The sequence below is a fragment of the Myotis daubentonii genome, chromosome 1 (assembly GCF_963259705.1).
Source record: "Myotis daubentonii chromosome 1, mMyoDau2.1, whole genome shotgun sequence".
Taxonomy (NCBI): domain Eukaryota; kingdom Metazoa; phylum Chordata; class Mammalia; order Chiroptera; family Vespertilionidae; genus Myotis; species Myotis daubentonii.
In genome coordinates, this window is record NC_081840.1 from 186,719,971 (window position 1) to 186,743,976 (window position 24,006).

The 24,006-nt window shown below is 37.8% G+C and overlaps 1 protein-coding gene across 1 annotated transcript; it reads right to left on the minus strand.

The window, feature by feature from the left end:
• Positions 1 to 4,207: 4,207 nt before the first annotated feature.
• LOC132218136 (albumin-like) lies at positions 4,208 to 21,987 on the minus strand. Its single transcript, XM_059668915.1, has 15 exons — positions 21,844 to 21,987; positions 21,166 to 21,223; positions 20,179 to 20,311; positions 19,481 to 19,692; positions 18,586 to 18,718; positions 17,080 to 17,177; positions 14,775 to 14,904; positions 13,161 to 13,375; positions 11,910 to 12,042; positions 10,707 to 10,804; positions 8,898 to 9,036; positions 7,828 to 8,051; positions 6,312 to 6,444; positions 5,610 to 5,677; positions 4,208 to 4,377 (listed from the first exon to the last, which is right to left on the minus strand). Exons 1-14 carry the CDS (start codon positions 21,920 to 21,922, stop codon positions 5,636 to 5,638), a joined length of 1,827 nt encoding a protein of 608 aa, XP_059524898.1. The 5' UTR covers positions 21,923 to 21,987; the 3' UTR covers positions 4,208 to 4,377; positions 5,610 to 5,635.
• Positions 21,988 to 24,006: the final 2,019 nt, after the last annotated feature.

Here is a 24,006-nt window from a genome sequence, read left to right on the forward strand (position 1 = left end):
TTTTCCAAGATTGTTAAGTCCCCATTTGGTGATTGGACTGCAAAACATCCAGGCAAAGGTGTTCAGATCTAGTGGGTCCAGTTATGTGGAAATACCTTACTCAAAATCTTCTATGTCAGCCTCTGAGACCCTGAACAAGCCCTCCATCCCCATTCCTCCACTCCCAGGCTCTCTTTCCCCTTTGTGAAGATGGCAACAAATGGGGAAAGTATTTGACACAATCAGCATGAGGCCAAAGTGGGGTTGGGTGTGAATGGGGGAGGGTGTGGGTTGTAACAGTCCATATACAAAAGGAACTTTTCATTTTAACTTGGTACCAAAATCATTTGCAAGAATCATACCTAAAATAAAACTATAAAGCATTATTATTAAGGACAAAATAAATAAGCTGTGGAATAGCATATACAGTATGAAATCAATTATATAAAAATAAAAACTATACAAAGTAACAAGGCTATAAAGGACTTTTAAGTACATAAATTTTTAGACAATGGTCTGATATTCTTGACTATTTCTGGGACCCTGGAAAAGAGGCCCAATATTGAATATGACATCTTGATTTTAAATATATATATATTAGAGGCCCAGTGCACAAAATTCATGCACAGGGGGGGGGTGTGTGTGTGTGTCCCTCAGCACAGCCTACACCCTCTCCAATCTGGGACCCCTTGAGGGATGTCTGATGCCGGGAGCCGGTCCATCCTTGCTGTTTCAAGGGACCTGGCATATATGGCATACGGTTCTTAATATGTTTGCTCACCTTCTTGGCGCTGTGTTTTAACCAAGGTCACCTCTCCGAGAAAGGTTGAATCCCCAGGTAGGGATTTTCCCCTGAAGTTAGGGAGGGAATAAAACCCCTCAACTAAGTGCCAGGCGGGTAATTAATCCCTTTAACTACGAACAATCATGCTTAAACTACATAATCTTTTCTCCCTGGAATGGAGATAAGAAACGCCCTAACCTTTGTAATAGAGATTGATAGGATTGAATCAACTGGTATAAATACAGTTGTAACAAGACAGAAACACTCAGAACTTCAGACAGAATTCAGAAGATAGAACCTATGCGGGACCTGGAGATGGAAGAGCTTCGCTGGAGAGAACATGGCAAGGGATCCTGGACTGAACCTGACTACAGAAATTGGCAAGAGAACTGACTAGAACCTGGTGACTGAACCTGACTGGAGTACCTGGACAGAACCTGACTGGAGAGCCTGGACAGAACCTGGCTGGAGAACCTAGCGAGGGAACATGGCTACAGAACCTCGCTGGAGATCCGAAGCAGAACCTCTCTGGAGATCAAGACCAGAACTTGGCTGGAGATCCTGGCTAGGCTGCTGATCAACTGAACGCTGTCTCCGTGTCCTTCCTTCTTCGCCGACTCCGTCCACACCTTTGGGGACCCCTGGACCCGCTGGGGCAGGACCCCGGCATATGGCGCCCGAACAGGGACCCCTAGGTAAGCGCCCCGCACTCGGGACGGATCGGACTCCACCGTAGGAAGAGGGTGGATAGTCTTCGCCTACTCCGTCCACACCTTTGGGAACCCCTGGAACAGGATTCCCTTAGGTAAGCCGCCCCATTGAGAACCTCCACACTCGGGACGGATCAGACTCCACCGTAGGAAGAGGGTGGATAGTCTTCGCCGACTCCGTCCACACCTTTGGGAACCCCTGGAACAGGATTCCCTTAGGTAAGCCCCCCCCATTGAGAACCCCACACTCGGGACGGATAGGACTCCACCAGGGTGCTACAGACCCCCCTATAGAGGATAAGTAGGGTAAGAAGGTGGATAGTACAGAACTTAGATTGAGAAGATGTGCCATACTGAGTCCAAAGAAAGAAGACTCTGTATTGATTCTTAGATTGAGAAGATGTGCCATACTGAGTCCAAAGAAAGAAGACTCTGTATTGATCTTTAGATTAAGAAGATGTGCCATACTGAGTCTAAAGAAAAAAGACTCCGTATTGATCTTTTAACATATATGCTTGTTAGCAGAGGAATTAAGGTTACTCCCAGTCAGACAGAACATTTTATACAAGAAATACGTCCATGCTTTTCTGAGGAAAGAAAGGTGCCGGAAAGGTAAATGTAGAGGCATGGGAGAAGGTAGGCCCAAGGAGCCTTATCCTTAACCCCACTGCAGCCTTTCCACCCCGGGAAAGTGCAGGATTGGCAAGCTCTCCCTGGGGTGATAGATCAGGACTCAGGTAATAGCAGAAAGCGCCAATCCTACTCTTAAAATGGATATAAGAGAGCATTTGAGGTTTTTCTTTTTAATGCCTGCTTTTAAAAAATAAAAAAGGGGGAATTTGCCGGGAGCCGGTCCATCCTTGCTGTTTCAAGGGACCTGGCATATATGGCATACGGTTCTTAATATGTTTGCTCACCTTCTTGGCGCTGTGTTTTAACCAAGGTCACCTCTCCGAGAAAGGTTGAATCCCCAGGTAGGGATTTTCCCCTGAAGTTAGGGAGGGAATAAAACCCCTCAACTAAGTGCCAGGCGGGTAATTAATCCCTTTAACTACGAACAATCATGCTTAAACTACATAATCTTTTCTCCCTGGAATGGAGATAAGAAACGCCCTAACCTTTGTAATAGAGATTGATAGGATTGAATCAACTGGTATAAATACAGTTGTAACAAGACAGAAACACTCAGAACTTCAGACAGAATTCAGAAGATAGAACCTATGCGGGACCTGGAGATGGAAGAGCTTCGCTGGAGAGAACATGGCAAGGGATCCTGGACTGAACCTGACTACAGAAATTGGCAAGAGAACTGACTAGAACCTGGTGACTGAACCTGACTGGAGTACCTGGACAGAACCTGACTGGAGAGCCTGGACAGAACCTGGCTGGAGAACCTAGCGAGGGAACATGGCTACAGAACCTCGCTGGAGATCCGAAGCAGAACCTCTCTGGAGATCAAGACCAGAACTTGGCTGGAGATCCTGGCTAGGCTGCTGATCAACTGAACGCTGTCTCCGTGTCCTTCCTTCTTCGCCGACTCCGTCCACACCTTTGGGGACCCCTGGACCCGCTGGGGCAGGACCCCGGCAGTCTGACTGCCCAGTGGGATCGGGCCTAAATGGGCAGTCGGACATCCCTCTCACAATCCAGGACTGCTGCCTTCCAATTGCTTGCCTGCCTGCCTGACTAATTGCCCCTAACCACTTCTGCCTGCCAGCCTGATCACCCCCTAACCACTCCCCTGCCAGCCTGATCAATGCCTAACTGCTCCCCTGCCAGCCCAATTGCCCCTAACTGCCCTCCCCTGCAGTCCTGGTCCCCCCAACTGCCCTCCCCTGCAGGCATGGTCACCCCAAACTGCCCTCCCCTGCCAACCCAACTGTTCCTAACTGCCCTCCCCTGAAGGCCCGGTCCCCCCCAATTGTCCCCCTCTGCAGGCCTGGGTCCCCCCCGACTGTCCTCCCCTGCAGGCCTGGTCGCCCCCAACTGCCCTCCCTTTCAGGCCTGGTCCCTCCCAACTGCCCCCCCCCCCCCGCTGGCCTGATCGCCCACAACTGCCCTCCACTGCAGGCCATCTTGTGTCCACATGGAGGCAGCCATCTTGTGTGTTGGAGTGATGGTCAATTTGCATATTACTATTTTATTAGATAGGATATATATTTGATTTTAAATATATATATACATGTTTTTATATATATATACTTTAAATATATATACCATCCAACTCTTATACTTCTTCTATTCAGTATACCTTAATCACACCTTACTGTACTTTTGTCCAGATCTTCCAATTCCCTCTTCTACTAATGCTTCTACAAACTTGTTAAGTTTCTTACACTCTTCATGTACTGTCATCCTAGACTGTTACATTTCTTCTAGGGTCAGGGTTTATTTCCCAAATAAATTAACTATCTTTACAATGATCTCTAGCTTTATTGTCTCACATTTCTTAGAGAGTTCTAATAGTAAAGGAATGGCATGTTTCATATACCCTACTGGTACCATAATGCTGAAATATTACTTTCAATGTTCATAATCCACAACTCAGAAGAGTATTAATGTTTCTTTTAACTAATTAACTCATTAGGAATGAGAAGTCCTCCTATGAAGTGGGGGAAAACAGAGACTTTCACTTAACCTACAAAATTTTCAAGATGGCAACTATTCTTTGAAAAATAACAGTCCTGAAATTAAATATTGAAAAAAGAAAAAGAAAAATAACAGTCCTGAGCCATTATTTTAGTTTTTTTTAAATATTTTTATTAATTGCATCACAGAGAAAGGAGGCAAAATATTTAAAGAAATGTATGTACTTTAGAGAGGTTGTGGTTTTATACCAAAGGAAAGGAAAAACAGATGAATAAGCTTTGGGTCTTCATTTCTCTTTCTTTCTCTCAGGGTAAGCTGAAAAATAAAAATAAAAAGATAAATACCGTGTGTAAAATGGCATGTGCTTTTCAAATCTACTTAAGTAAATGTCAAATAGCTTAGCCTGTCTTTCTGCAATTTCCAATTTTCACCAATGAAAATAAGTCAAGCTTGCCCTCAACCCATGGCAGCTGAATTCTTCTGCTGGGCTAGGGGAGCAGACACCCCACTAGGTATTGTAAAGTCCTCTCTTCATCACTGATGACTTCATACTTATTCAAAGTCACAAGCTTTCATAATCACTCCTCAGAGTCATTTACGTAAGAGTTGTTTCTTACCTACACTAATTAAAAACATACAAGGTGTCTTCTCCAAGTTAATTTCCATTTAGGACTGAAACAAACCACATTTTAAAACAATCAATTTGCAGAGACTGGAAGTTCTTCCTTGTCTGAATGCACAATATGTAGGTATATCATGTGGCAAAGAGTAAGTTAAAGTCCAGTTAGTGGAATAAGCATCACGGTCAGTTTAGAATATATAGAAGGAATTAATGCTTAGAAAAATGTTGCACAACTGATTTTTCATGAAAAAAGAAGTTTTATATATTTTTAATTTCCCCCAAAATATTACAACCAAAATGGATAAAACATGTTTATGGTCAAACATCTAAATTTTAAAGTGGGCCTTTTTATCCTAAGAAGAGAAAGTCTATTAAAACAACATGTTGACACAATGGAAACCTAGTAGCCGATTACTTACTATTAAGTAGGAGTTCACATGGCAGATTTCTCATAGTCTCCAATGACATGAATTTGTTATTGAGCTATTAAGTTGAACCTTGTGAAATCATCATCATTCAACTTATTTTAACCTTCAAAAATGCATATTATCTTTCCTAATATCTAAAGTAATCTGTTCTGAATCATTGCTTAGTTGAATGGCTGTCTACTGTGACACACTAGGTCAGAACAGGACAGTGATTAACTATCAAGCTCTGGTTTCAATTTTTAATTGTAGCTCCACCTCAGAAGTTGGGTGATCCTTGAGTAAACTACTTAGTCTATGCTTTGATCTGTGCTTTCATTTTCCCATCTGTAATATGGGAATTATAATGGAACTCAATTCAGAAAACTATTGTGAGAATTAAATAAGCTAATATATACAAAGACCTTAAAACAGTGATCGCCACTAGTCCATATGGCTCTTAGCTATTTTAATATTAACTATTATAATTAATTTTTAAAAGAAAATCCAGAGAATATTACCTGAGATGCTTGTGAGTGTGTTGTTTTTAGGCTAAAGCAGCTTGACTTGAAGCAACAAGTTTTGGACCCTGAATACAAAGAAATGAGAGATTTGGGGAGAAGTATTAGCATCACTATTAGGATAAATGAACATTTATACAGCCATTGATGATTACAAAATAACTTTCATGTTTCACATCCTTCAATACCAGTTTATTACTAGAATCTCTAGAAGGAAACTTATGAACACCCATTGCACCCAAAGCAATAAAAACATTACTCTCAAGTTGTAGAGAAAAAATAGTAAATGACTCAGACATTTAAATATAAACTTCCCACCCGCCTGTGAAATCAAGCACTCAGATTCAACCAAGTTGCAAACCAGTACTTGGAAAGAAAATGCTTAAATAAATTAAGGTTTTGGTTTAACGATGTCTTTACCAAAAAGGTTTCAGAACTTCTCAATATTTCTGTTTGAATTCATAAGTGACCCAACTTTGGAAACAGAACAAATACTACAAATACCTAATAATATGCTTAAGTTTAGCACGGGACTTTTCAAAAGAATTAATTTAAGTCATCTTTTTCAGACAACTGTATGCAGAATAAAATTCCTGGGCCCCATGTACAAGTGTCCTTCAGATACAGAGTCCCCTGAGCCCTAGCCTGAGCAAGCAGCAGCGAAGGGTACTTTGCGTATTAAAATGAATGTGACTCCAGCACCTCCTCTGCAAAGCAGGCTTCTTTGTCAGCAGCTGCGCAGCACTTCTGGAAGAAAGTTGTGAAATCTCCCATAACAGTTTTCAGTTGTTCCTCAGTTGCTTTGGGCTTGTGTTTCAACAGCTCCACAAGGGCACTGCATTTAAATGAAATGAAAACAAAACAGGGAAATGGTTACTCACCTAGAGAAAAATGAAGATGCTAAAGACAGTAGTACTGTTGTTTGAGATCTTAAGTCTTAGAGCCAGGCAACTCTGAGCTTGAGGCCCAGGCTTACCACTATAAAATTCAATATTCTCATTTCCATAAGGAGGAGAATAAAATCTACTTTCATGGGGTTGGTGGAAGGTTCAAATAAAATCATCAATGCAAATTGTTTAACATCTGTAGTATCAATCAATCTCTTTTCAGTTAAATCTCTAGAAATGATTATGTTACTGCATTTAGAAAGTATTCAGATTTTTAAATGTGTGCCATGTTGAAGCTTATAGCAATTTAAGAGCTATAAAAAAATCATTGAAAAATGATCTTTAAAAGCTTAATTATCTTGGACTCCATTTAAAAGTTTTTAATCAAAACCCAGCCAGCGTGGCTCAGTGGTTGAGCATCAACCTATGAACCAGGAAGTCACAGTTTGATTCCTGGTCAGGGCCCATGCCTGGTTGCGGGCTTGATCCCCATGTGGGGTGTGCAGGGGTAGCCGATCAATGACTCTCTCATTATTGTTGTTTCTGTCTCCCTCTCCTTTCCTCTCTGAAATCAATTTAAAATTTTTTAAAAATTTTTAATCCAAGAATCTATATTTTGGTCTTTAATTGGCCCATTCAAAATGAATATGCAGAGGCCATGGGAAACAAGACTATCCAAACTCATGGAAGCTGGTGGTTCTCTTTCATTGACGTCTGCACAGGTAATAGTGCTAGAGAGTCGTGTGAGCACAAGTTTTGCATTATTCCTCTTGAGTCTATGGCCATGATCAGAACCCACCAGAACCAACAGCAACTTTACGTTGCCTATCTAACCCCTAGTGACAGCAGCAGAGAGTCATGCTTCAGAACTTGCATTTCTAGATGTTTTTCATCCAAATTTCATTCTCAAAAGTTACATCTTGGAGGTTTGCCTTGCCTGTGGGTTGCCATAGAACAAATTTAAAATAATCACGTATGCCTAGAAATAAATTCTTCTAAGACTTCTACTAACTAATTTGCTATCTTCACAAATGAATCAGTTAATTGTTAAGCTTTTTCTACTGGATCTGTCCTAAGATATTATTCTTATTACTTATGGAGCCTTTATCCACATGATTATTCGGAATAATTCCTATAGAAAATTATAGTATGGTTTTGTTGTTATTGTTTGTTTTGGTAAGAAAACAAAAACCTACCCATTTTAATTTTGACACTTTTATCACCTTAAAAAGGCCAATACTTAAGTCACTACTTAAGAAAATTTTGCCCATTCAATTGACAGTTCTCCCTATCAAGATTACAAACATGTGCAGGAATGAAATGCTCCTCACGTTTGTTTCTTGACTTGTTGCTCAGGCACAGGAAGTGCGCATACATCTGCGTGGAAGGTGAATGTATCAGCGTTAAAATCTTTGGGAGCATAGGTTTCATCAGCCTCCAGAGCAGAAAAGCATGGCCGCCTGTTCACCAATGACTCTGTGCAGCATTTGGTAACTCTGTCGCTCACTGGTGCCTTCTCGTGGGACACGCACAACCAGTTCAAGACCACGGACAGCTGAAGAGCAGGAAGTAGAGCAGAAATTCAAAAGAAGCATAATGAAAAGTTTTCCACGAAGTCCTACTTTCCAATGGACCAAAAGAAGTGTTGTATTTTAACTAGCAACACTGAATGCAAGATTGATCTCACGTATATGTGGAATCTAATGAATAAAATAAACTGATGACCAAAATAGATCTTCCTGGAACAGACTGATGAATCTCAGAGGCAAGGCGGGGGGGGGGGGTGCAGGAAGATATTAACTAAAGAACTTGTATGCATATATATGGGTAACAGATGGACACAGAGAATAGTGAGGTGAAGGCCTGGGGAGGGAGCAGAAGTGGGAAGGAGGGGGTCAATGGGAGGAAACAGGGAAACATCTGTAATAATTTCAGACATAAAGATAAATTTTTGAAAGAAGTCTTTTGTCTTTTAGGTGTCTACATTTGCAGAATAATCCATGTCTACATTTGAGAAAATAATTCATTAAAATAATTTGAGGTGATTCCTAAGACATGTGTAGGAATGGGAGAAAGCAGTCTTATACTGATACATTAAAGGGAAGACTGCCCCCCCCCCCAAAAAAAAAGTAAAATTTTTTAAATGCCAGGATGAAGCATTAAATATTCATGGAATTTTTTCAGAATAATTTATCATCTTCAGGGTCTTGTCTCAATCCTCATTCTGATGGTCAGGATAATGTAGGGAACCAAGTCCTACACACACACACACACACACACACACACACGCAAACACACACACACACACACATTAGTTCACTCCTACTTCTGAAAGTTAACTTTATAAATATCTAAAGGCAAAATTCATCATTATTGACTTATTATATTTTAAAGGACTTACATAGTCTTCAGCACAACCCATTCTTTTTACTTCTGGAAGCTTACAGCAGTAACTGCCCACTCTGCCTAGTTTTCTTGAGACATCCACAAGAGTTGGAGTTGACACTTGGGGTAGTTTCTTCGTGTAACGAACTAAGAGCCTGTAACAAAAGACTCTTTGTATTTTCAACCAGGCAAGAAACTATTTTTTTCTAACATAGTAGGTGAAGCAAAGAACCATTATACAAAATCAATTACAATTATTTTCCATTCATAAAATTTTCTCCATCTTTTGGTTGGTGGAGTAGAATGGGGGAAGACCTTTTCCTAAGCAACTAGGTAAGCCTAACTTTGAATTCCAGCTGTGCTGTATAATTTTAGGAAAGTGACTTAGCTTACTATAATTCAGTTACATTGATGCATTTATTAATTGCTTCTTTCTTTCAATAAAACCTACTGAGAGTTTAATATGCAGGGGTGGGCTTAAGTAGGTTTACAGTTGTTCATATGGAAAAAGATATGCAGGTTAGGATTATTACTACAGTTTTATTAACTCTGTGTTTAGCTTATTTACAACTGTAATGCTAATCTTGCCCACCTCTGTTTAGTAGCACTGTGCGAAATTAGAAAGATATGGATGAGTTTTTTCATCTATAAAATGAGAGGCTATGTACCTGACTCAATAGGAATGGTTCAGGGATTTAAAAAAAAGTATGCCATCAATCTGGCATGAGATCTAGCAAAAATCCTTCTTCAGGAATTCCAACCACCATTGAAAGGCAATGTATCGCTGTAATCTACTCAAGGGAAGAGACTTGTTAATTATTGCTATCTCTAGCACCCACAGTTACAAGAGTGTTGACATTGATCAGTAAATATCTACCTAATGATGTGTCCCTATTGTATTTACCTCCACAGGTAAGGCTCTATTAGATCAGGATATTATTCATCAACTCATATATTACAATACTTCTTGAGTCACTGCTATTCAAGTCCAACTATTTGCTATTCTGGAAAGCATTGCTGTCTCTTTTTTTTTTTTTTTTGTCCATAAACTATTACTTAACCTTCAGAGGGCATTTTCAGTTCCTATAGCAAAATATTTAGTATTTTCCTTCCCAGTCTCAAGAGGCTAATTTTTAAAACTGAACTCAAATATAGGTCTCTTTAACCCATCAACTATTTTATCTCTCATTCTCCAGTCTTTCTTGATGGAGAGGGATTAGAAAAATATACTGTATTTTCATGATTAGAAGTTCTATGACAGGTGATAATCAAAAGTTCTAATCAAGGTTCTATATATGTGTGTGTGTGTATATATATATATATATATATATATATATATATTATGCTCATTAGACTGGACATCCTTCCAGATGTAGCTGGAGCTGTGAGGGCTGAGGTGGCCACTGTGGCAGGCGGGGGCCGAGCCTCTTGCATGAATTTCATACATTGGGCCTCCAGTGTGTGTATGTGTACAATTGATCTCACTTATATGTAGAATCTAGTAAACAAAATAAACTGATAACTAAAAAAGATCCAGAGACATGGAAACATGGAATAGACTGACGAATCTCAGAGGGCAGGGGAGGGGGGCAGGAAGTGATTAACCAAAGAACATATATTCATATATGCATAACCCATAAACACAGAAAATAGTGTGCTGAAGGCCTTGGGAGAGGGGTGTGGGTAGAATGGGTAAAATGGGGGAGAACGAGGGGACAACTGTAAGACTCAACAATAAAGATAAATTTTTATAAAAAAATAAAATAAAATTTAAAAAACCTACAAATTGATCAAGAATAACATTAGTCAAAAACAAAATACATACGCATTTTGGAAGCCATACTCTCCAAGTTTGTCAAAAGTTTCACAATTTTTTGTGACTAATGCCTTTGGCTCATCCACAAGAGGCTTAAGTTCATCAAACTGAAAAATAAAAGAATTGTGTTACAGGGTTGCACCCAGGGACCGGATGCAGGACGTTTTTTGCCCCCATAGGCAGAATGAGAGCCTGCTTCAACCCTTCTGCCCAAAGTCATGTAAATAAACCTTTGATGCCAAACCTGTTACAATAGGTCCACACTGCATAGTATAAGTGATTATGCACATTCAAGCTCTGCAGTGTGACTGCTGGTTTTTAAGCGAGGTCCTCCGACTCCTTTTCTAGTTGTGGAACTTTCCTTCTGATCACCAAGTTTTAGAAACCTCACCTCTAAAATGGGGATGAAGATGGTAGCATCCCAGAGAACGCTCTGTGAAAACCACCTGAGCTAATGAAATTACAACAGTTCTTGGAACACAGTAAAAGCTCAATAAATTATAGCTATGGCTATAAGCACTATTATTTTTTATCCATCTCTCCAGCTGGATCCTAAGCTCTCTGAAATAAGAGATTATTATATTTTGGGCATAGGATCCAGCATGGGTGCCTGGCATATAGCAGGTTCTTGATAAAGAAAAAAAAATTGGAAACCACTCCAAATGTTGAAAGTGTTAAATATCCTAAACCTGCTAAAAAAAAAAATCTCATTTCAGCATAGCAAAATGTATTAAAAATCCTCCAGAACGGATTTTCTCAACTTACTAAATTTCTTATAAAACCATTCCTAAACCTTCTCAAAAAGATTTTAAAATATTCTAAATAAATAGATTTCACAACCTTCCTCACGATACTAATTTTTGATACTAGATAAATCTTGAAATCAGGTTAATTTTCTTCATATCTAAGTTATATCACTTTAAATTTACATTTACTTTATCTTATTTTGTTCTCAGGACTGTGAAAAAGAGGAAAGATGTGGTCAATATTTTTGAAATTAGAGCTTGCTCTTTCCTGAGCCTTTTTTAAACAAACTACTCTAGTTTTTATTAACTAGTCTATTGAGGCCATTTTCCCTAAAATGTTTAAGAGCACAAAATTGAAATTATCTCAAGAGAATATCTCAATTGCATTATATAACATATTGCTTTCTGGCATTATTTTTCTCTCTTATTATTGGAATCACCAGTCGAAGAGCTTTGAGAAACCTACCACTTTGGAAACACATGCGTGAGAGTCATCGGAGGCACAGCACTTCTCCAGTGTAGCTTCATATCCCTTGGCAAGTCTCAGTAGCAATGAGACAGCGTAGTCAGGATGCCTTCTTGAGTACTCATACAAAAACCTAATCAAGATGAAAATAAAATAGACTTAGTTGAACAAAGAAGCAAGAAAAATCACCTAACTAACCACAAGCATGACTCATACCCAAAGGTTCCGTTTGACCAAACACATGCAATAAACCTTGGTGGCTAAGGGCTAGGGTTCAGAGTAAAGCTACCTTCATTCAAATTCTTGCTCTAATACTTACTTTACTATATCACCTTAGGCAACTGATTAAAACTATCAGAACCTTAGTTCCCTCTTTTTTTAGAAGGTGAATTGTGAGAAATACATGTCATAATGCGTGCATAGCACACACTGGCATATATAAAATGTTTGATCAATGACACCTGTTATTATGTTTATTTTGTTTGATTTGGACTACATCTCAGAAAGGTATAGATAGATAGATAGATAGATAGATAGATAGATAGATAGATAGATAGATATTCTTAAGTTTTTAGTTTCCTCTCTGTATGAGTGAAATCTTGAAGGGTACATAATTTTGTAAAATATTATTTAGTGCACGGAATACTATTATAATCCAATAATAAAATTCAAAAGTTTATCACCACTAACTGATTACATATAATCACTTATTTTATCATTTAATTGTATGCTGCCTTGTCATGCTACTGAACATCTGGTCTTTACAAACAAATTAAAGTACCTGGTAGCAGACTCCATACTTCTCTTTATACATCTATTCTGTTGTCAGATAGATACAGTGATATAAAGATGCATGGCTTATATTCATCTGTGTATGTCATGGTAAGTTCCAGAAATTCTCTTTGAATGAATTAGTGAATACTCTGTATATAATTTATGTATATGCAAAATGTTTCTAGAGGTATTTCCAGAAATATATCAGAGGACTAAAGAATGAGGGGATGACAGAAACTTCTACTTATTACTTTGTACTCTCCTCAATTGATTTTTTGCTATGAGCAGGTATAATTTTATGACTATACTTAAAAACTAATTAATTTGTTCCCCTCGCCCCCCAAAAAATGTAAAAGCTCAGAGAGGGAAAGTAGCACTGCAGGCAACAATTGTAACAACTCCAAAGGAAAGCCCAGAACTGTTTTCTAAATCCTCAGCCATTGACAGCTATGAAAGGATCATTCTTTATCCACTTACGTGCCCAGGAAGACATCTTTTGCCTCCTTGTAGTTTTTGCAAACATCCTTATCATCAACATAATCAACATTTACTGAGGGCAAGTCACTAGGCAAATCATCATTTTCCACCTCAGCAAGGCACTGGGATTTCTCCAACAGAGGTTTAGCACAACATTCCTTCAATTTGCTGGAGATTGAATCTTGATTTTCACACATGTACTTGGCAAGATCCGCCTATAAGCAAGTGGATGAAAATTGTTCAAAGTAAACTGACATCCCTAAACTTTTTCTCTAGACTTTTATTATGTTGGCAGAACACGTCCACTGTATTCTAAGACCATGTGCATACCAACCTGCCTTCTATGAACATTTTCATTCTATGCTCAGAAATCTGGAGACTCAGAACTACTAAAATATTTCCACTTGCTTAAAACCTATTCAGTAAGTTATTTATTAAATTTATATTTCTATTGTTAAGGCACTTAAGTTTCAAAATTAAAAACCAATAGTAGATGCCCTGGCCGGTTTGGCTCAGTGGATGGAGTGTCGGCCTGCAGACTGAAGGGTCCCAGGTTCGATTCAGGTCAAGGGCATGTACTTTGGTTGCGGGCATATCCCCAATAGGGGGTGTCCAGGAGGCAGCTGATCAATGTTTCTCTCTCATCGATGTTTCTCTCTATCCCTCTCCCTTCCTCTCTGTAAAAAATCAATAAAATATGTTTTAAAAAAACCCAATAGTAGAGGGCTGGATGAAAAAGATGTGGGGATTAATAAATACAAATTTATAGTTACAGAATAGTCACAGAGATGTAAATTACAGCACAGGGAATATGGTCAATAGTATCCTAATGACTATGTGTGGGAAACATGGTCGGGGGGGCTCATCTGTATTATAAAGTATATGATTTTCTAACCACTGTGCTGTACATCTGAAACTAATACAGAATAATTCTAAATGTGAATAATAAATTATATATATATATCCCAGTATTGTTTTCCAAATATTCCCAAACATTAAATGCAGGCATTTTGAAAGCAAATAACTAAATAAAGTGTGAAGGATTTTTGGAATGTTAGTCAAAAGCATAGCCACAGGCCCTACTTACACATGTAAATTTTGTGTAATCTGCCTTAAATTTTCCAGAAAGTGTTCTGAGAGATTCTGATTCTGATATTTGGTCATGTATTTACATTTTGGGGACATAGATATTGTGCTAAATATTTGTATATAAAGAGAGGATATGTAGAGAAAAGTTACATGATATGCAAAGGTCTCTTCAGGTACCAGCACTTCTCCAATTCTACCCAAGTCCCGGAAATTTTTCTTAGTAAACTACCTCTGCTGCTGTCCTACTTCAGTTTAAGCTTTTGTTCTCAGAATACGACTGAAAGGAATTAGAAATTAGTGAATGTATTTATCAGATCATTTTGTGAGTGGGATAGCCAGGTTCACAAAAATAAATAAATAAATAAATAGCATGCCACAAGGCAGGGAAAGAATTGAGCATATTAGACATAGAAGACAATTTCAATTCACTGTCAGCTGTCACCAATTACACTAAGCAACTTCATTGTACCCACTGCGCATGTTACCAAAGCAAAGTCACCAAAGAGAATACTGAGCATTCCTTACCCTGTCATCTGCACATTCAAGCATGTCACCTGAGCAGCATTCCTTGTGGACTTTGGTAAGATCTGTCACCAGCTTGGAAACCTCTATAAACTCAGCATTGGGAAATTTCTGACTCAGGCGAGCAATGGACCTAAAAAGGAAAATTCACCCATCACAATTTATTAACATCCAATATTTTATGTGAAAGCACTAGGAAAATACTACTTTTAACAAGAAAATTCAGGACAAAATGAAATATAGAAACAATTTGTAAAACTCATTCGTTCTTATTTTAGTGCTATTTCTAAATGAAATTGTTATCTTAAGGCAAAATGTTTCTTTAGGGCAGAATTCTCTATTCTAAGTGTGTGTGTCGGGTAGAAAATAAGTCAGCAATTCATAAAATCAGAGATCAAAGAGGCATTCTGAAAGAGGTGACATCTGAGAAGCACCCAGTTTGGAGCCCATATCTGACGTGCAGATCTGACTTTATTGCTTATTATCAGTGTGATCCTAGGATAGTTATTTAGAATCGCTGAGCTTTTGCCCTGGAGAGACACACTGCATGCTGCATCAAAGGATTGTGGTGAGAATTAAGTTAGATGATGCATAGGAAAGCACTTTATAAACTGGAAAGGGCCACACAAGCTCGTTACCATCTTCCTGAGTTCCAAAGTACACTGAGAAAATAAATTTCATATATTTTCAAGATTATAGAGTCTAACATATTTTTACCAAGAAATTGTTCCAGCACGGTCTCTAAGCCTGATGACAATATGTGAAAGGCTAATATCCAGGAGCTTTCACAAATCATTTCAGACTTGCCTAAATCTGATAAAAGATACTTCTTCACCAAAACCAGTCACAACCTGTTTAATTGTGCATTGTTTCACATTGGATGATTTTATTTAATTATTTGTTAGATTTTAAGGTGTAGATGATAGACATGACAGGCAAATATAGTACAAATGATGGTTTCTAGAAACCTTGCAAAATGTCTGTTATTCTATCTTCTGTTCATGTTCATTAACTGTTGACTAGCAAATGAGAAATTGGGATGAGGGTAGGAAGTGGGTTCTTGGCTCAGCTATTGAAGGATACTCCTACAACCAGCTAAGTAATATAAAAACAGAAGTCCAGGCAAAAACAATAAATTAAGAAGAGCTGGAACTATGAGAAAATGAGACGTGATCTTGATAGCTGAATTTAATTATCACAATTTTAAAAACAAGCAGATTGTTTCAGATAATTGCAGGAGGCTGGGGGGAAAAAATTAAATAACAGGCCCTGACTACAACAGTATAAAAATCATGGACCATTAGAATAAAATCTCTATTAAAAAGGTGAAGGGATTAAGTACAAAATGGTAGTAACAGAATAATCATGGGGACATAAAGTACAGCCTAGGGCAGTGGTTGGCAAACTGAGGCTCGCGAGCCAGATGCCCCTTGAGTGTGGCTCTTCCACAAAATACCAACTTCTGCACATGGGCCACAAAGTTTCAATCGCACTGTACGTGCGCGCAAGCACGTGGTATTTTGTGGAAGAGCCACACTCAAGGGGCCAAAGAGCCGCATGTGGCTCGCGAACTGCAGTTTGCCGACCACTGGACTAGGGAATATAGTCAACAATATTCTAATAACTAAAGATGGGTACAAGGTTTATCAGGATGATCACTTAGTAAGTTATAATGTCTAATCACTGGGGTACATATGAAACCAATATAATATTGTATGTGAACTATAATTGAAAAATAAAAATTATTTTTAAAAAAGAATAAGATCTCTAGTCTTTATAAATAAATGTGAGTTTAAATAACTGTCATAGAATTACCACAAAAATATATCCTCTAATTTTTTTTACTACTTTGAAAACATAATAAAAAGAATGATGAATTGTCAATTATGCTCTGGTTTTTCACTTCTGTTAAATTTCTGCCTTTTAGATGACAAGAAGGATATACATGAAAGCACTGTGTAAAAACTCATATTAATGTTCCCTGGCTGGATGGCTCAGTTGGTTGGAGCATCATCCCGTGCCCCAAAGGGTTTTGGCTTGATTCTTGATCAGGTCACACACCTAGGTAGCAGGTTAGTTTCTGCCCTGATTGGGAAAGCACTGATCCATGTTTCTCTCTCACATCGATGTCTCTCTCTCTCTCTCTCTCTCTCCCCCTCCCTCTATCTCTCCCTCTCTTCCTAAAAAAATCAATAAAAACATATCCTCATGTGAAGATTAAGGAAAATAACTCATATGAAAGTGCAATTTCATCAACTGAACCATCATCGTTTACATCATTATAAAACACAGAAACAATTTTAAATACCATGCTTTGAAAGCTCTCTCTCCGAATTTCTGGAGACTGGAGCACTTCAGTCTCTGTCTGGCACCTGAAACCAGTACTTTTTCCTTCAAGGCATCCAGCTGCAAAAATAAATAATTTTGAAAATATATTTTAAAGCTCTATATGAAACACCCCTTTGTAAGTTCAGATAAGACTATGATAAATTAAATTTTAAAGACATACTATACACATAAATTCCCAAGTATTCACCATTGGCAAATAATTAATTTGCTATGTAGTCAGAGGAAAAATCAGTCTGGTCATAGTGGATGCCCCTAGGTAGTGAACACCCAGCATGGGGGCATTGCCAGGGAAAAGGGAACTGACGGGAAAGGTAGAAGAACAGAGTACACTAACATGCCGGGGAATATAATTTTACTGATTTCTTAATTTTGCATAAATTCATTTCAATCCCTCCTTCACCAACTCTCACATTAATAAACTCCCTAGAAAAGATGATGAGTACATAATAAATATTTATGGAATGAATGAAAAAACCCAGGCTTCTAGAAGCAGTCAAATTCTCCATTTTGAATTCCTCCACCATAGGAAAGATTCATGAAAAGATAAACAAAAACTGCCCTAACTGGTTTGGCTCAGTGGATAGAGTGTTGGCCTGAGGACTGAAAGGTCCCAGATTTGATTCCAGTCAAGGGCATGTACTTTGGTTGCGGGCACATCCCCAGTAAAGGGTGTGCAGGAGGCAGCTGATTGATGTTTCTCACTCATCAATGTTTCTAACTCTCTATCTCTCTCCCTTCCTCTCTGTAAAAAATCAATAAAATGTTTTTTTAAAAAAGATAAACAAAAACTGTGGCTCTTTGCTGTGCAATTTTACAAATTAATTTCTTTATCCTATATAATAAAAGGCTAATATGCAAATTGACTGAACAGCAGAACGACCAGTCGCTATGACCCACACTGACCACCAAGGGGCAGATGCTCAGTTCAAGAGCTGTCCCATGGTGGTCAGTGCGCTCCCACAGGGGAAGCACTGCTCAGCCAGAAGCCAGGCTCACAGCTGGTGAGTGCAGTGGTGGTAGCGGGAGCCTCTCCTGCCTCTGCGGCAGCGCTAAGGATGTTTGACTGACAGCTTAGGCCCACTCTGCCTGGGGAGTGGGCCTAAGCTGGAAGTTGGACATCCCCCAAAGGCTCCTGTACTGTGAGAGGGCACAGGCCAGTCTCAAGGACCCCCCCCCCCCAGGGCAGGAATTTTGTGCACTGGGCCTCTAGTTTCACTATAAAAAGAAGAGGGTATTTAGACACATGCACAGTGGTTCTCTATGAGATCCACTGGGGTAAAACTTAGAAGGAGGAATGAGGATGTCAGAGGCCTTCAAAGAGGGTGAAGCATCTTTGGGGTGGGTAAGACTAAGGAAGGCTTCTTTGAAGGTAAAGAAGTTTATATCAGAGACTTAGGTGCTCTACATAAGATGCCCAAATCTGAGGTTTGAGTCTGAACTGGCTCTTCTGTTCCGCTGGGCATACCTTTGGGCCCAGGCAGGCGGCTTTGTCAGCAGCTTCGCAGCATTCTGTCAAAACTCCTTTATATTCTTGAGCAAAGTACAGAAGCTCTGGGCCATAAAAGAAAGGATGTCTCCTGGCAACTTCATATAAGTATCTAAAATTTTAAAAAGAAGGACAGGCAGTCATTTTTTCTGTAGCAGACAGGATTACAGGGACAATTATTATCAACAATTTCCCTAGAAACTCCAAAACTCAAAGACATCTAACTTACCAATTAAACCAATTTGCACATGATGACCTTGCCTTTGTCATTTTTTAAGTCAATAAAAAGGTTAAACTTATATATACATATATAAAGTAAAATGAAGTTAATTCTGACAATAACCAAAGTTAATTCTGGCAATAACCAAATGAAGTTAATTCATAATATTTTAATGTGGACATCCCTAAGTAGTGAACAACTAGCATGCGGGTATTGCCAGGGAAAAGGGAACTGTTAATGTTTTCCATACAGATCATATCCTGTTTCAATGAATTCCAACAGATGACTGATCAAATTTTTTATTGTGTAAAATTTTATAGCATTAAATAGTATTTCTTTGAATTTGTCGTTAGAACAAAAGCTTCTAAGTCTTAATGTTCAAAATATTTTTATAGTAGTTGTTATAATGAGTCTTGACCTATTTTATAATTTTTAATGTTGAAGCACAGGTATCTGATTCCTGCCCTGGGTGGGTGGCTCAGTTGGTTGGAGTATCCTCTCCTACACCAAAGTTAGTGCGGGTGGGGCGGGGGGGGGGGGGGGGGGGCGGGGCGTTGATTCTGCGGGCAACCAATCAATGTCTCTCTCTTTCTATATATAATCAATAAAAATATATCCTCTGGTGAGGATTAAAAAAAAATCTGATTTACTTACTTTCCCAACAACTTCTGGTCACTTTCCTTAAAGGCAGTGCACAATGCATCGGCCTCTGGTCTCACCAAGGCAGGCAGGTTTGGGTTATCATCTTTGTGTTTCAGGAAGCATTCGTGTCTCTCGGGTTCCTTTTTGGCACAGCAGTCAGCCATGTCACCATAGGTGTCACGAAGAGATGCGATCGCACACAATTTATCTCCGAACAGGGTGTGCTAAATGGAAGACAGAGGATTCAAATTGTTAGGCAGTGTTTTATTTTTTTACACCCAAAAAACAGTATTAAAAATGTTATATACTGGTAAATCTTGGCGAGGAAATGATATAACAACCCACTTTTTTCTCAGGTTTAGAGAGTTTCCCCTGAGTTGATAATCTATGTGTAATTTTTTAAGAAGTAACTACCACACTGTTAGGTACAGTGGATAAAATAGAAGGGCACAATAGAGAAGAAAGTATATTTAAATACACTATGGCCATTGTGTGTGGTCTCAATAAAGAAAAGCTTTAGAACTGTAGGCACAGCTAGAATGTCTCTATCATAGAAGAAACGATAGCAACACTATCAATTTGTGAGTGTTGCTTACAAATATGGTCATTTAGTAATAATAGAGAAAGTCAAAATGGGGTGTTTTCCCTTTGTAGTGCTCAGGGTTACTTAAAATAAGAAGAAATAACATTCAAAATCACAATGTACTTACAAGTGACTTGTCACAATTTTCAGCTGACTCATCAGCAACACATGTTTTTGCAAACTCAGTTACTTCTTTTGCTAACTTTACTTGTTCTTCAAATGGGCATTGCTGGAGAAACTGAGAAAAGGTAACCAGCACCCTGAAACACAGGACATAAACAAATTTGGTATAATAAAACTTGAATATAAAATAGGTTGCTATGCTTGAGAACAAATTGTATTATCAATATATGTTCTATAGTATTGTTTGCATCTTACTATTATCCTAAAAGACTATTCACATCAGCAATCATCTGATGCCTAAACAGGTATGTGTGGTTTTTTAAGCAAAGAGGATATGTGTTTCCACCATAATTAAATACATATGTGAGTAGATGAACACATACCGAGCAAGCAAGCAACATACATTCTAAATATATATAATTGTTAAGATGAGGGGCATTACAAAGGTCCTTGTACTATTTAAAACAAAAAACAAAAATCATACACACATCTCCTTTAATCAGGCTATAGAATGAAATTGACCTTTAAAAAGTAAACTATTTTCTCATTCTTTACTAAATTAAAAACGTATTAAAATGCTCATCTATTTGCTAGGTAAAGGAATCTGAGAGTGTGCTGGGAAAGGAACCATATTTTAAAGTCTTTCCCCTCAATCAAGCTTATGTAAGAGTTCCCAGAGCTACTACACTTCCCCATACAGTAGCCATCAGCCACGTGTGACTATATAGTTAAATTAATTAAAATCAAATACAATTTAGACTTTTGATTCCCAGTTGCACTTGCCAAGTTCAAAGTACTCAACAACTATGTGTGGCCAGTGGCTAGCACATTGGTCAACACTGATATAGAATATTTTCATGAATGCAGAAAATTCTACTGGAAAATATTGTTCTAGAGTCTGGACTCTGATGACAGGAGAATGTAAGAACTTCAGAATAATAACCAATGCTGTTAAAAATATTAAATTTGACTCTTCAATATTTTAACTTACAGGCCTCTGAAATATTCTTCTCCTAAATCCTTAAACCGATGAGCGACCTCACTCTTGTCTGTGGGGGAAAAAGATTTGTTTAAATACTGAAGAAAACAACTGGTTATGATAATACTTTTTATGTTTCTCTCCATTTGACTTAGTATTCATTTGCTCGAAAATATCGGGATGACAGTGAACTATTTCTTCTGCTTTTAAACAAGAGATGTTCAATCACCAACGATACTATTTGAAAAATCATTAAATATTTATAGCTTTAGATTCAAACTTGGATAAGATATAATGCTACTGAGAAGACAGTACGAAGAAAAATAATACAAATTTTATTTATAAGACTAACAACACAGTTGTGTTGTTTTAACGCATCAAGGTGCAGTGGATAGGGCTTTGGCAATTTCAAGTTATGAATTCTATCTTCAACTAATTCTGTGAAGTTTAAGTCAATCTATCCCATCATATGCAAAGGGAAATGATAGTCACTAAACAACCCCCACCTTCTTTTTCACTTAGGATGTTAGAGTTATAACTTCCTAAAGGTTCACAAATACAAAATATTGTCATAGTCTAGAAATTAATGCTAAAGGAAAACTTACTTCTTTAAAGATGCAGGGTTTACTGACACTTTCTTTTACTGGTAAAATGAAATAAATTTGAACAATAGAAAAATAGAATTCTTACGTGCATCTCGACGAAACACACCCCTGGAGTAAGCAGAGCTGAAAAGAAAGAGAACACAAGTAAAGGTTACCCACTTCATCTTGCCAAAGGCTTGTGGGTTTGAAGGGAAGGTAGGATGAATGGGGAGAAATTAGCTCTAATATACTTCTTTAACCAATCATTGTAGATTATTAACTAAACTCATCTTTGCATTTCATTGGCTCTCAACTGATTACAAAATTCATAATGTTCTTGCCAAAAAATTGTTTGACTAATTCCCTTGCGTATGTTTGCCATCTGCACCTGTTTTCTCCACAAGACCTTGTCAGTTCATTCAAGTTATGTAAAACATCTTATCAAGTTTTATCGAAGAGTTTAAACAATCTGTTCCTAACATTCATTACCATGTTCTTTGTCTGTGATTTACCATTTGAACATTTTAGTTTTTAATATTTGCAAAAATTTAGTTAAACCAATGACTCAGTATGGGAATAAGGCATACTGAAAGAGCTAAGCTCTGAACCATATATATTACTAACTCAAGTATGATTTTATAATGAATATTGGAACCAGACTTGTCCTTTAGGTCACAGATGAATAGAAATAAAAGAATGTCTGCTTATGGAATTATTTCCATTGAAGAAAACTATTTTGAAAACCTGAAATCTTAAATTGGAATAGAAAACAGAAAACCATTCTAATTTTCTAAATAAAGAAAATGATTCCCTTTTGGATAAATTACGCCAGCCTTTCTTTAGCTTCTGAGAAAGAGTAGGTACCTTTTATTTGAAGTTGGTGTCTAGCCCTAGCCTTTTTTTAATGAGTTCCCAGGAAAGACTTGATCAAACAGGAAATCCTTATAATTCAATATAATTTTATTACTAATTCTCAAAATTAGCCTTCATCATGCACACCTATACTTTATGCATATTTTTCATTTAATAAATAAAAAGAATATTTGTTTCTCTATCTACTTTGCACTGAAATATCATATTGTAATACAATAGTAAAGAGGGAAAACCAAAAAAAGTCATTCATCATGATTTTAGAAGCTGATCACGCATTTTCCTATATCCCATGAAGATCCCATAGTTCTCAAATATAAAAATGAAAACTCTTGAATCTTTCCCTACAGTACCAATAAGGTGTATTCCTTGTGCATATCCTTATTAAAGATTAATAAATGGTTATAAAGTTAAAATATTTTATTCTTAATACTATCTTCATGCTTAAAATCTATCTCAATTGATAAGCAATGCTTTAGCATTTGCATTTTGTGGATTCCTAAAGAATTCCAACATTTGTTCTACTATGCAAATGTATTCTATACTGAGAAGAATAAACCACATAAGTGTTAGTTATTTCTAGATACTCTGTTCTTCAAGCTTTTAAATTTTTATGTTATCAAAGGACTCTGGCATGATAATAAACGCATACATTTAAACCAAGAGTTATAAACATGGCTTACAGAATCTAGTTTTTAAGTAAGAAACGAGCTCCAGTGATTTTTAAATGTTTTCCATTTTATGGGAGAGTAGTTAAGAAAATTGTTTCTTATGGAAAGAATAGTAGTGCACTGATCATTTAGAAGAGAAAAAATACCTAATTGAAATATAAATATAATTGGGAATTAAACCTGAGTTTTCAACCCTTTGCCCTTTGTTTTTCCATTTATTTTGACAGGATGGAAATGGCATAGTATTGAAGCAGGTGAAATACCTCTTTGGACCAATCCCCCACTTCTTTGTACTCTGAATCATAACCTTAAACCTGCATTCTTTTACTACCCTGGGGATTCCTGAAGCTTCTCACCAAGTCATTCAAACCAGGTTCCTCTCCATCTGGCCATCTTCTTGATCCAGCCTTTATGGGGCCCACTTCTATGACAGACTGCTATTTCTGAGACGCCTCCTCTTTGAAATGAAGTGAAACATATGCATAAATATGTGACAACAATATCTAGTAATAGCTATGGCATTTTAACAGACAACCACTTAACCCAAAATCTTTAGAAAATAGGGGAAATTTGATTTCATTTGGAGAGAAAAATAAAAACAGGAAAATCTTTCCTTAACATTCTCCCTACTGTACTATGGACATATGCAGGTCTTACCTATCCATGAAGGGCCTGGGCTGTTTTCAAAAAAATACAGAAGGTAGAAAAACGAGACTTTAAGCATCAGA

Coding starts and splice junctions, on each gene's coding strand:
- LOC132218136 (XM_059668915.1), bottom strand. CDS start 21,922: ATGAAGTGGGTAACCTTTACTTGTGTTCTCTTTCTTTTCAGCTCTGCT. Junction 20,312..21,165: donor GAAGAATATTTCAGAGGCCT/GTAAGTTAAAAT, acceptor CCTGTGTTTCAG/GGTGCTGGTTACCTTTTCTC. Junction 6,445..7,827: donor CAACAAGTCAAGAAACAAAC/GTGAGGAGCATT, acceptor ATTTAAATGCAG/TGCCCTTGTGGAGCTGTTGA.